At 42.0% G+C, this 14463-nt stretch overlaps 1 protein-coding gene across 5 annotated transcripts in view; it reads right to left on the bottom strand.

The window, feature by feature from the left end:
• Positions 1-14463, bottom strand: part of LOC119008605 (partitioning defective 3 homolog) — a 377798-nt gene that overhangs the window by 170806 nt on the left and 192529 nt on the right. For all 5 annotated transcript variants that reach the window (XM_037079110.1, XM_037079112.1, XM_037079111.1 and 2 more), the window contains 5 exons: positions 13032-13157; positions 10090-10317; positions 8714-8901; positions 2253-2392; positions 1576-1704 (listed from right to left, as the gene is read on the bottom strand). In XM_037079110.1, coding sequence (XP_036935005.1) covers positions 1576-1704; positions 2253-2392; positions 8714-8901; positions 10090-10317; positions 13032-13157 — 811 coding nt within the window. The remainder of the gene's footprint in view (positions 1-1575; positions 1705-2252; positions 2393-8713; positions 8902-10089; positions 10318-13031; positions 13158-14463) is intronic.

Consider the following 14463-nt stretch of genomic DNA (forward strand, 5'->3'; position numbering starts at 1 on the left):
GCACTGCTGGGAAATGTGAAAGTGAGGAAAAAAAGGGGCAGTGAGGGAGAGAGTAGCAAAATGCTAATCCAGTGTGGAAAAGTGATGAAATATTAACTAGCCGCCTCTCGCAGCGTGTAAGAAGTTGGTCAAAAGAGAGAGAGAGAAAAAAAAAAGAAAAACAGAGAGAGATTATTAGACAGTGTTTGCATGATGGGCTTTTTCCAATCGTGTCATGCCTGAGAGAGCATAGCCATCAAACTCTCACACTGCACTGCTCATGATTTGACAGCACAGGGGCGCCCTGCATTTTTTAACACTCCTGCAGCCTCGTGCAGCTGCTGTCATGGCTGCTGAGAAGAGGTACGCATCTGTTTTGGTTCAATCGGTGGCTACACAAACTGAACCTGAAGGTCAGTGGTTTGATGGTGGCAGCGGACAACAGGATCATGCATAGCCACATTATGCTGTCTACACAATTCTGATACCAATGACATGTTTTGAGGTTGTGCAAGCCTCCAAATTTCAGATCTTATGACACCTTTAATAAAAGCAGGTATGAACAATGAGCCAATTTATGAATGTTAAAATCAAACCAAAGCTGTAGACCAATTAAAGCGGAGCTAAGTCTGGGGTCGGTGTGTTTCTAGCTGGAGAAACAGCACATTAGCAGAGTAAAATGTGTCTCACAGGGCCATTACTCTACAGGTTGAACAGCTCCTATGGCGGGGTTAACAGCCCGACTGCCAGGCTGAGTATTAACGGTACGAGTGTGGCTGGCACCAGAGGCCCCTGGACTGCCAAGGTGCTGTGACACCCGAGCCTGCTGTCAGAGCAACTGAGCACAGCCTGGACGAGGGCAATAGCCTCGCCATCTGTTGCACGACAGCCAAAGTCACCCTGTATGTAGGTTGTGTGTCCGAGTGTGAGAATGTGTTTGTGTGTCCAAAGTTGTACAGTATTTGTGTCTGCTCACGCATGCTTCATAGCTGTATCTGAGTTAACCGTATGCTTATTCATCAGTATGTGTTTGTGTTGGCTGTTAACTTAAACGTGTCCACCCTAACACTTGGAGAACCATGTGTATTTATGTGGTTACTCAGTTGTTATTCGTCTGGGGCTAAAGTGGCGGCAGTTAATGAACATGAAGGTGTATTCAGATGTCAAAGCCACTGCTGGGAGCTTTCAGACAGACCTGAAATGATTACATTTTGTTGGCATTTTAAACAACAAATCCTTCAGAGGGGAGCAGCCAGTTAAGAAATTAAGGAATTCAACAATGATACTATTACGCAATAGATACAAGTTTGTCAAAAATTTGAAGTGCAGAGAAAATAACTGAAAGAGAAGTTGATGGGTCAAAGGAACAGTTGAAAGCACATCAGCACAGCTACCATGACAAAACTCTATCCCAACTGTACAGTGACCTTTACCATATTCCTGAAGTGAGTCAGCTGGTGTATGCAATATCAAATTGAATATTCTGATCCAGAATATCAGTCACATCAGCATGGAGTTTTGTTTTATCATTTGTTCTGAATGGATAAACATGAGTTAATATAGGTAATACGGTTAGGAGCTGGCTGGACAACTGACCACTTCTCGGGGCAGCAGAGAGTCCTCTTGGCGAGTCACCAACAGGTTCACAATCCCACCCATGGGAGTGGCTCGGAGCAGAGCCACCACTTCTTCCTGGCTCTTACCATTCAGGTCCACTCCACTAACCTGCACACACACACACACACACACACACACACACACACACACACACACACACACACACACACACACACACACACACAAAATTTAAAATTACTCATACAATGTGTATAGGCAGAAATATATGTACACACAGATACACACACTCAGAGGCACAACTGAAATCATCAAATAAGAACTCTGAGTTTAAAGAGGAGGGATCATTGGCCTCCACATAACCTTTATGCAGATTACCCTCTGAGCTGGAATTAAACATGGGTTATTTCCCCCTAAAGCGAGCACTCGCTGATTTTCATGTCAGTCTGATTGAAGTATAATCAAAATATTGTTCCATCTAATCACTTTTGCTCAGCAATTCAAAGCTGGAGCTGAATTGTTATAGCCATAGGGAACACAGTGTGTTTGACTCATTTCAACAAAAGCCCTGTAAGATTGAATTTTGGAACAAAACCATATCAGCAAAAGAGTAATTAGTGTATGAGATAACATACAATCTCACAGAACACAGTCGTTGAACGCTATATAATGGTAAGAAATAGAAAGCGCTGCCCCACCTCCAGCAGTCGGTCTTGTGCTTTTAATCGGCCATCTTGGATGGCGGCCCCTCGAGGAAGGATGTTTTTGACATAAATGGGGGCACTGCCACCAATTGGGACGTCTCTAGATGTGATACTGAACCCAAGACCCTCTGGACCTAGGAAATATGGAAAAAGAAAATAATGTAGTTAGAAATATAACGTGATATTTATCCATCTGCTTTTCTCATGCAGTCTCATTGTTTACAGATCACAGCATCAGTCATTGACATTTCAGTGTCTTGCTCAAAGACACTTCATTTGGCCAGGTCTGCATGAACCTAGGCAGTTAAAGTGAACAATTGCCAGCCTACATGCTCTCACACTGTGCTAGTGCAGAAATACAACAGCAACATTACTGATTTACAGCCCAGTGGAAGCTTTATCGTTCTGAAGTAAATAATGTGCATGTGTTTATGTTTAGTAAAGTGTTCCAACACCTCCATATGAGTTCATAAATGTCGACAACAAAAGATTTGTTTCTCTAGGTAAACATGGTCACATCCATTTTCTTGCAAAGTTACAGGACTAACAGAAAAGCAAAAAGCACTGCACTACCACGCTGTGCCTATGATAGCAGAATATAATTAGACATTTTCTGTGTCTCTATACATGCATTTTATAAGGAAAGTTTTGTTATTTTGTCAGTTGTTGCTCATAAACATCAGAAAAGAACCAACAAATGCCATTCCAAACTATCAGTGCTTTTACTCTGACTCTTAGAAAGAGGCCTGACTGTTGAAACCATTCTGAGAGATCCTTTTCATTAAACGCAGCTGTAACATGAGTAACCACTGTGCAGGGATCAAATTATGGTTTTCCACTATGTTCTGAACCTCCTGTAGTTAATACAAACATACTTACTTCCATCCTGACTTTTTTCATTGGTTTGCCATCAGGGTGTGTCTCACTCAGATTTTTTAAGGAAGTAAAAATGAAAATATGTGCCCAACTCTCTAAATATAGTGTCAAAGCTATGACCCAAAATTGAGTGTTTATGATAAATGCATGTGGACTGCAAAGCCACGGTTGCGAGTTACGGCTGGATTAAAGACCAGTTGAGGCCCAGAATAAGCAGAGTGAAGTGAATGATTACGGATTGTAGAATGCATGAAAATGCCATTCAATATCCGCTCAAAATGTAATGCCCTACACCTAAATAGCCAAAATGCTGTTCTGTAAATCATCCCTGTACCATGTCATGTGCCAGATGTTTTGACCAAAAACCCTTCAGTCTTTCTTGTAAAATGGCAGGTCACTAAGCTGTGCTCAAATCATGTCTGGGTCAAGCTAGCCTTCTACTATATATAGATGGTTTGAAGTTTGCATAATGTACAAATCATCGTCATTATGTGGTCAATCAAAGCTGCTTCCTACTGTTATTGAGCAAGAGCTATGTGCCTTTTCAAAATGCAGTGAGTGGTAAGACTTCATTCAACAGCTGAATCTCAGAGAATATGCTCAGCCATTTGCTTTACAGTTGCTTTAGACTGACCTTTAAGGTTAGTCAAATGAATATGAATTGCTTGTGTAGAGGAAGTAGGCAAATACAATAACGTATAAATAAGAGCACCTCAGGCCTGACCTTTCCCAGTGACCAGACCCAAATTTGTCAAATAAAAGCAAAAGATCGTTTCAAATATCAGCTAGGGAATGAGGTAAAACAAACAAATTGTGTTTGTTGGGTTATTCTTTGAAAGAATGCTCAAAAATTCAATAGCCCTGCTACATAATGCTGTTAGATGAGTCATTAAGGGGCAGTGTTCAGAGAGGCAGACTCCACTGTGTATAACCGAGCTGTCTGTGTCTCAAGCAGTCAAGTAGAAAAGTTATGTGCGTTGTGTGGTTTCAGTGGAGGGTTTTCTGATGGTAACAACAGTGATCAGTATTCAAGTCAAAGTAGCTGCTCATTTCACAGAGCTGTCAGCACCTCTGATGGTTCATCATGACCTACTTTTCCCCAGCCTGTTGAAATGTCTCGCTGACAGTGATGCTGTTGATGAACAAGAAACACAAAGAGGGAGAAAGCTCGGATCGTAACTTTCCCCTGGCTTTGGCACGCAAACAAACTTGCGGCAAAGGTGATGAAGAGGTTGCTTATGAAGTCAAAAAGTTGAACTGTTGAGGATAATGATGTGCTATGATCTCTCCTTCACTGCAGCATGATAACTAAGTGGACAGAAATAGCAGCCATCGTTCACGTTGGGTGTTAAATATACAGAATTTTTCTTCATGCATGCCAAACTTTTTAACACAGTGTCACATAGCTGCAGTGGTAGATTCTGAAGCAGTGCATTTTCTCTAAGTGAAACTAAAGCGATAGAATCATAAAAGAAGGCATACCTTTATTTTTAACTACAAATGTGATTTCACAGATTTTTCAAATACAGATTTGTCTATTATTACTCCATGATCAATCATATATGACTGAACCTGTGTCATTTCTGGAAAGATTGCACATTCTGGGCGCTCTTTCACATCCTCAACATCGCTGACCATGTTTAAATGCACAACACATGTAAATTGTTAGCCCTCATTCCAAAAACGCCACATTCTGTTTACATGACTGATGAATATTTAATCTGTATTCCCGTTTTCATGCAGCTGTGCATACCACATACACACACAGCCTTCCTCCCTCAATTGTTCAATCAGCCTTTTGCAAAGGTTGGCATTGCGATATTTGTGCATTTCCAAACATCTGTTGATACCAGTTACTCAAAATGTTAACAACAACAAAAGGGCTCCGTATGGAAAATTCATTTTAAAAGATGTTAGTAGAGGACTACCTAAACACCAAAATCTTCATCATAGCTGCTAAGCTAAAAGTGATAATGCACACCCCTTCTGAAGACACACAGTATTCACAGACACACTGCAAGAGTTCAAATGTGTGCTGAGGGTGTAAATAAAGTAATTTCAAACCAATCTGGGATCTAGGGGCATCCAGGGTCTTGGATTACACCAGGTGACCTGTATGGAGCCATTTTCAATTGTCTTCTTATTTATTTACATTTTAAAAACAATTTACATTACAGCTACCTGACTTTTCCTCAGCATAGGGATGAGGGTATAAAGCCTGCATTCTTATTTTTTTATGTGAATTCATCCTTTAATTTGAAAAAAAAAATGCTGTTACATGTCTCAAATTCAGAATATTGTTATATTTAGAAAAATAGTGGAATATTGGTGTGCATACTGGATTCATATCGATGTGCACACGTTCATGTGCATATAAACACAAATGACCGTCTTTGTTCCCTTTTCCACTGTGACCCCCTCTCCCATGGCAGGTCCACTCTTCTCCCCTGGCCTGAACACTGCATAATGAGAAGAATCAAACTCTGGCACATTGAAAGATCTCGTCGTTAATGGTCTCCAATCAGGCAATTAGGAGAATGCATCTCTAATAGGCCTGCAGTAATTAACCACTGACGTCTTTATTTTGGGTAATAGAAGACCAGGATAAAAGTAATTGTATCCCTTTCTGGATTAGTTGAAATCTTGGCTCCAATAAGCCAATTAAACAGCAAACATGAGGAGAGGCTGAGGCACATTACAATGACTTAATGGGGTGCCTGTGTCCTTTTCGACTGCACTATTTGATTAAGGCACTCTTGTTAATTTGTCATGCAAGATCTGCTCCTGCCACTCGGAACTCAGAGCCACTTAGACAGAGTCAACAACACAACTGCTCAAGCCTTTCTAAAAGTACATTAGTAGTGATAACATCGGATGGTAATCAAATGGAACTGTCAAAATGGATTTCTGATGCACATTTCCCCTCGACTCCGTCTTATTTTAGCGCTCAGTTAAAATTTCCAATTCAACAACATTTGCACAATAATTCTTCCCCATTTAAATCCTGCGTCTTGAAGTTTACAAGCGAGGCACATCCAATCTGGTAAGCCCCATTTAAATCATGAGCAATAATCTGAGAAACCATTTATGTCACTTGGGCCAGAGCATACTTTTGAGAGTTATGACTGGTGTTCAATTAGACCATGAAGCAGTGTGGCTAGCGAAAACAAACTAAAGTGCTGGCATCGGTCTTGTGGCTGGAGCAGCACCAACATCTCTGCAGCTTGGTTTCGCTTAAATGAGAGGCTTGCGTGCAGAAAAAAAAAAAAAAAAAGGAGAGGAATTTTATCATATTATAAACAAAAATATTTAACTTTGCACTGCAGCCCCAAACTGTCTGACGATTCTAAAACTATGCTCGCAGTGCTCGGGGACCTCCGCCAAACATATTAGAGCAGCTTGTGACTGCATTTCCCCAGAGTGCATTGCATTTAGCCTGCGCCGCTGCCCTCACTTGCCGCACTATTCCCTGAAGCTCGCTGTTACAGCCTCAGTGCCAGCTTTCATGGAAACATCTGCTCCCACTGACAGATAAAAAAAAGGAGCAAAGAGGAGAGAGAGAGAGAGAGAGAGAGCGAGAGAGAGAGAGAGAGAGAGACAGAGATAGAGAGAGAGAGAGCAGGCAAGTCGTATCAGCGCTGGTTCATTTCACAACCAACCGCTCGTCAATGCATATGAAGATAGAGGAGTGATGGAAATGAGATGGAGTCTGGCAGTAAACCCACCACAATGGTTGGCTAAGATACAACTGCTCCGGTATCAAAGGCCCGTCCAAGTCCACACACAAACCAACCTCAGCTGGTAACAGACTGATTGCTGAATCATAATATTACAACCACAAGACGGTGATGATGTAGCCCGAGTGCATCAAACCACAAGAAGCAGAGATTTGCATTTGCTTTCAGCCTGCTCATTTTTAGACAAAGCCTAAAGGCAAGTAGAGATTTTTAAATATTTCCTAAAGATTTAAGGTCGTCTTCCTCCACCTATTCTTTCCTGAGGAGAAAATAAATGCACACAGATGATGCTGTGGCCCTTTGTCTCCTTTGTCTCAGTGAGGAGTGAGGAGGGGTGACAGACCGGAACGTGGGTGATGGAGGCAGGGATAGAAATAGAAAGAGAGACAGGTGTTTTGTGTGTCTGCTGTCACTTAGAGGATGAACTACTTATGGGTGTCACATCAGCTGATTGATGAAGAAATTAGTTCAACTGTATGTTTGTGCCTCAGAGTGAACTTTAAGCGCAGTTAAATGAAGAATGCCTCTGAATCAGGCTTGGATAAAACTCAAAACATTGTAAAAAAACAGAACACGCACACCTTGAGGCTGTGATATCAGTTACACAGAGTTATTCTTTAACTCTCTGCTAGTAAGAGCAGAAGTAACTGTCATGAAGAAACTGACAGAATTGTTGGAGCAATTCTAATCTATTTAAAAAAAGACATTACTATTTTTGCGTGGCTGCAAGCAAAGTCAAACCACTGTCAATATTTCTGGGCCCTATTTTAAAAAACCTACTGTCAGCAACAAAGCAGTAGGTTTTGGGTGCAGGGACTCTCTTAAAATATGTTTTTCAACCTTTAATTGCTACCAGGATGAAAGAATGAATGATACAAAATAGTGAAGCCGTTCATGAACGCATCAAACCGATGATAATTCAGTCAAATCCACTGTGTCTCATATTGCAAATGGTTACATCATATCTCAAAATGTTGCAAGCTTCATTTGCTTCATAATGCATTTCAATTACGAAACATGGGCAACCGAACCAAAGTTTCTTTAAAACTTGTAAAGGAGGCTGTGACACAGGGCAGCTCTGGTAACATGCTGTCGCTTTAAATGACCAGAATGCCAAGTTACAGTGGACCCATCTGATGTGTGTGCAGGTGTGTGGGGTTTGTGTGGTAGCAGCCTGCTGTCATTTGCATGAGATTTAATAAAAAGTTAACACAGTGGACTGTTCTGGATAATGCCACTGTGCTTCAGTTTTATTAGTATATCTTTCCTGCAGGCTTAAGTTGGCTGCGGGTGTTTAACTGATTGAAGGAGAACATTTGACTCGAGTTTAAAGCAGCTTTGAACAACAGGGACTGTTAGAGTCATTCATAGTCACTTATTGATACATTTAGGATGATTTACAGACATTCCTGCATGACTTTTAATCTGAAACATACTCTTTCCAATGAAGATTAAAATGTATTTATACAAACATTTTTACTCTTTAGGCATTGTTGTGGTATTTATGTATGTTTTGACTGTACGTCCAAGTGGCAGCTGAGTGACACTGAGTCAAATACAGACTGATTCAGAAATGTTTGTCTCTGAGCACAGTCTCTTGCTTTGTGCTGCCTCATTTGAATGAATATCCCACCTGTTTGTGCCATCTTCCCACAAAAACACCACCCAGACGGGTAACACATATCTTAAGATCAAGCAGCCAGACAAGTGCCTGTGCCTCCATGAAAATGGTGTGTGTTGACGATTCTTTCCTTCTGCTGAAGTTTTCACGTTTCCATCGTACTTTTGGCATAAAAATGCTGAAAGATGCATGTATGCCTTCAGGTGCGTGCCGGGTCTTACCTTTCTTCAGCTGGATGTTGAATCTGCGGCCTTTGTTCTTCAGGTAGGAGTTGGTGGATGGGTTTGTGCTTATCCTGCGCTGCAGGGTGGGGGAGGGGGCTGATGAGGTTCTGGAGACCAAGGTGTGGGGTAACGTGGTGTACCGGCGGCTCGGCTCTGGAGTGCTTCCTGCCAGGGGCCCCTGCTGGCTACAGAGCAAGACAAAGACCAAAGTTTGATTTGTTTTCACTGACATAAATAGACCGTGTGGAGAGGTGGAAAGCAGGAGCTCAGTTCCCTTAGGTATTTTATGCATTCTGCTTTGGTATCTTTGATATTTGTTGTATTTACTTCAGTTAACAAGTGGTATATCAGCATTCTATAAATAATCATATGTATCAATTTCAATAACAACCAACATCAGGATGAATAAATCATTTCATAATGATATTATAGTTGGCCAATATTGACAACAATCATGGTAAGAGCAGCTTTGGACGTGAAGGCTGGACCTTGCCCTCTCCATGGATCAGACGGTTTATGAAAATGCTCTCGTCCAGTCAATAATTTATTGGTTGACAAATAGTCCGTGGGGTTAGGTTTGTTAATTTGTGAAAGTTCTGATATTGTGCTGCAAACTGGATTCAACTGTGCTGTGTCTGTCTCTTGTCAATGTAATATGTTTGTTTTCTCTTTACTTTGAGCTAATTTCAAGGGCTACACTTAAATAGCCATCATCTGTCAGACTGCTATTACATAAAGTAAGATGCATGACAACGTTCTCTCAACACTAAATGATTATGTCCATGGAGAATACCGACTAATGTCTCACAGAGACACATAGAGAGTGAATAGATGATTTAATATCAGTGAAATTAACACCATAAACCTGGAGACAAGGACCTACTTGATAAAGACCCACATGTTGAGTTTCCTGGAATTAGGCCAAACACATTACAGAAATGAATAGCAATAACAGGTAGATAAAATGGGCTTTTAACAGGATGATCAGTGATGCAGATGTAGAGATCTCTGGTACAAATTAGTATTAAACTCCTCTCTCGCCTTTTATTGTGCAGCTTTTAAACTTTGATAGATTCACAGGGAACATATTAAGAGAAAGTTATTGACTGGTGTAATTAAAATAGAATTGCATTCATTTGAAATTTGGCAGCCTGAGACTGCATCACCTAATCATGTGCACAAACAAGACCCTTTGTTATTTTTCCAAACAACTGGTTGGATAGAAAGGCGATTTCGTTCTGTGTGTTTTGCTTTTATCTGGTTTTCAAATCCTGTACTGGTTGTCTTAACATCCATTCGACTGCAACATGTTTACTGCATAGGGGAACACCATAATACCAAAACTACAACAACTAAAAGGCAGTAAAACATACTTGTGGTTGAGGCCTGGTTGTGGTCCAGACCTGGGGATCAGTGCCCCCACCAGACTCGACCTGTCCCCCGAATGCTGAGAGTCTTGGCTAAAGCGGACTCTGTGGGACTGGGGAGAGCTGAGCTCGCTTTGGGCTGAGAGCATCTCGTACTGCCTCTTCATGGCTGCAGGGACCACATGGAAGAGGATGACCGGGCAACGCATGGCCTGTTTGAAAATGTGCTGGGCTCTGGAGGTCATACAGAAAGAGTAAGGTCATTCAGACGGAAATGAATTAGCTTCAACATGATAAAGGACACAAGTACAATAATGGACTATCATAACTTGACTGATAGAGAATGATAAGGAAGGCCATGTTACTCTGTATGCTTGAGATGTGATAGGGGGAGTTGAGGTTAAAGTGTCCAATTGCAGCGTTACTCAAAACATAGCGGCAAAGGACATAAATTACATTATCTATAATTACCAGCATCAAGGAAGGAAAGAGATAAGCATGGTGAGTCAGTGATTGAACATAATATATTGTGTATTCTATAGTATGCCAGTGAAACCTACTGTATGAGAATTCCCCTGTATAGAGTAGTCTGTGTGTGGTTAGAAATGAGTGGACACGACAATCAGAACAGAGGTGATGAATCATGCATTGAGGAAGCTTTCCAGACAATACAATTCCAAAGAAAGCAGACACACACTTCATTTCTAACACACAAAATAATGGGGAAAAAAGCCAAAACACACACTGAGTCTCATGCAAGTTTTGGGGCCAAATAAGCCAAGACAAGAGCTCGACATCATTCCCAGACACAAGAATTGTTTAGTCTGGATTTGCTGGTGGCACTTAGCATATAGATAGACCGTCTAGGAGTGAGCCACACTGCAGCATTAGGGGCCGCAGGCACGGAGAATGTCTGGATTCCAACAATCCCACCTCCTGTTTCCAGACCCCCATTACAGCACCAGTAATACCATGCTGATTCCAATGACAGCTGCTAAGCTGCTCCCGCCACAACAGAAAGCACTTCATTCAAGCTGTGTCACAGAGGCAAGGCGCACACGCCGTACCAAGCCACTTCTGCAGGATTTGGTCTTTCCCATCTTTATTCCTATGGTAATTTTCAAAAATCACTCACATGTGCACATTGAGAGATGATGACTGAGGGAGTCGGTGTGTGTGTGTGTGTGTGTGTGTGTGTGTGTGTGTGTGTGTGTGTGTGTGTGTGTGTGTGTGTGTGTGTGTGTGTGTGTACGCTCCCACCTGCACATATAAAGTGCCATCACTCCAGCAATCAGCCTCCACGCGGGTCTGATTGAATAATAAATCACCCCATCAATGCGTCATTACATTCAGTTAGATTAAGCGCCTCAAAATATTTACCCATGCAAAACAATCCAAGGAGATTAGACTATCACTTTAAATTGTCACTCTGTGCGGCGCACAATCAAGTGGGGGTGGGGGGGTTGTTGAGCGAGGGTGAAGATGGAGCGAAGAAAGTTTAGCTCCTCCACCTAATTTCCATGCAGAATCACAAACATCATATGCATTTGGATGCCGGCGAGGAGTATGTGTTTGGCAGGGGAGGGTAGGTGCAGAACGCTAGAAAACATCACTCCCTTGTGGATTTGGTTTGTAAGCCTCTTTCACACTAGAAAAGGCTCGGAAGGAAACTGGGATGTTTACTAATGACAATAGCATCGTTTTGAAAAGAAAAAAAGAAGGATCCTAAAACCTTAGTGGCTTTGTACACTGTCGGGTGAACACATTAACATAATGGGGTAAGGTAACCGTGATCATCAGGGGTTTTACACGCCGGTGGAGAGACTTTCCTCTCTTCAGTAAAAATAAATAAATAAATAAATAAATAAAGCATGTTTTGCTTAAAACAAGTAAAAAAATAAATTAAAAAAACTATTTTTTCAGTGATAGAGTTGTTAAAGAAAAGGAAAAAATAGTCTCCAACTCTACTTCTGAATGTAGGGGGGGTTCCAAAACTTGGTTTCAATTTCTGCCAATCATCCAGCAGGGTGGCTTTAAGCCCAGTCGTTTTAGATGATGGTGTCCAGCCCAGTCTGACTGTAGGCTGGGCCTTTGTTGGCAGGAATCTGGGCGATATCTTCCTGTGGAGCAGTGGATGATAAGGGAGAGAGCCAAGCAGACCTCCACACACTAAGACTCCAGAAGTAATCTATTTCTCAGCCTGACACACACACCTGCACACACACACACACACACACACACACACACACACACACACACACACACACACACACACACACACACACACACACACACATACAGGTGTAGATAACACATTATAGCTCAGTGTAGCAGTGTGTGTGTTTGTGTGTGTGTGTGTGTGTATATGTGAGTGTGTCAGTGCATGTGCAAGTATGCGCCAACCGTGCATGCAGCCTGTGTGTGTTCGAGGGAGAAGGGTGGCTTTGGGTAAATGGTTGGATAGGCCCAGGTTTATATCTTCATTCCACTTTAGGAAATGAAGGGTCGCGATGAATCGATAGAAATGAATCAAGAAAAAGGCGTCAGCAGTTTTGGATCAGAGGCAGAAGCTTTGGCGAAGGAATGCAGGTCCCTGAGACCTATTATAGGATGACCAACAAAGCCAGTAATATTTCTTTTTTATAGTGCAGCTGTGTGGGTGTCATGTCAAACAGCAGTTTAGGCTCCACTTATCAACAGCAACACTGTTTACTGTCACCACACTTAACGTCCAACACAGCGCTCTCAGCATCACTGAGAAAATGGTATCAGGTGATTAGTACAGTGTGTGTCCCAGCTCTGGATGCAGTGAAAAAAAATCAAATCATTGGGGCAAGAAGCGGACCTAATGGAATTATTTCAAAAATAAGAGAGACGACATTTTTCTTTCATAGAAAAGAGGACACTTCATAGATGACAGTTGATAGGCCGCAAACTTTTGAGCTTACTGTTCGAAGCGCAGGTGGCGAATGTCTGCCTGATTAATTTTGACGATACAGTCGTACTCCTTGAAGAGACGCTCCTGCTCTGCCTTGCCCCCGCGTTCCAGGCGCTTCACAAGCAAGCCATGAGTCCTGGAAAATGATCATGTGACAGCTCACAGATGAAACATTTAGACACATAGGTCAGCAATCATACCACACACAGTCACATATGGAAATAATACAAAAAAAAACAAACAAAAAAAACCCAGCAGGGTTTATGCAAGCCTTGTCCCCTGCATCCATAAAGGTAATGACAATCCACAGAAGTATAGAGGAGAGGACATGTAGGAGGGAAAAGAGGTGAATACTGAAGAAAGCTATGTGACTGACATTATCCAAATTTTATCAGTGAGCACATCCTAAAGCTAAAATGAAAACATCAAAGTTAACTACTCAGTTCAACAGTCATAATACTTTCAAAGTTGGAGAAAGTTATAAAGTTTACAAACTTTAGACCTATTGTCATGTACTGTACATTTTCAGCTGCTGTCACTAAAAGTAAAGTTTCTTAACTTTAAGCTTGGATAAAGACCTGTACTTTCCTGGGGCCTGAAGAAGCACTGCATTACTAACTCAATTTTAAGCCTCTGTCCATGCCTGTGTCCCCGACTCTGTCTGCCTTTCTGTGGGCAGGTTTGAGAGAATGACAGGGCGGGTTGTCTGAGGTAATCCACACCAACAGCTAAGAGATCATCTTAGGGCTTCAGAGGAAACGCTGCAGTTGCCTTCACTGGAGCTTAAGACGAGCGCCGGCAGTGCTGTAATAAATACCCAAACAGTTCCACGGCAGTGCCATCTCAGCACTCCTCAAAAAAGAGGCAACCTTTACCTTCAAATACACCCCCTCTCTCCCTCCTCTAAATAAATACATCAGTGAGCTCCTTTGGGGCTTTAGTAAGGCCCTGAGGATAACCGCATGCAAAGAGATCTGATGTGCGCTCGTGCAGCAGAACTACAAACTCCATCCGTCTCTAAGGCGCCAGATGCCTGAGGTAGCAGGTAGACTGAGTGCAAACGTCTGGTGTCCTTGCATAAACTGACAAAAAGTTTGGAGGCTTACTTTCGGGAAATTAAAAATAATGATGAAATATATAAGAGCCACAACTATTCAGAAGCCAGTGCAAGATTTATAAGATATAGTAAATTGTACTCCAATCGGCAGCTTATCAGGAGCAAGGACATAGGCTGCGTGCTTTTCATAATCCTCGGTTACTTCCTATCATTTCAATAGACACATAAACAGCAGCGCATTTAAACTGTGACCCTGTTTACCGCAGACGTCAAGGGCAGATCTGCAGAGCTCTTTAGCATTTCCGCCGAACAGGGCCACTTTCAGGACATTGCTCTAATTGGCTGCATAATGTGGATGTACACGCTCACACCGCAGACTCATCTC

Source organism: Acanthopagrus latus, chromosome 19 (assembly GCF_904848185.1).
Source record: "Acanthopagrus latus isolate v.2019 chromosome 19, fAcaLat1.1, whole genome shotgun sequence".
In the NCBI taxonomy this organism is placed as follows: domain Eukaryota; kingdom Metazoa; phylum Chordata; class Actinopteri; order Spariformes; family Sparidae; genus Acanthopagrus; species Acanthopagrus latus.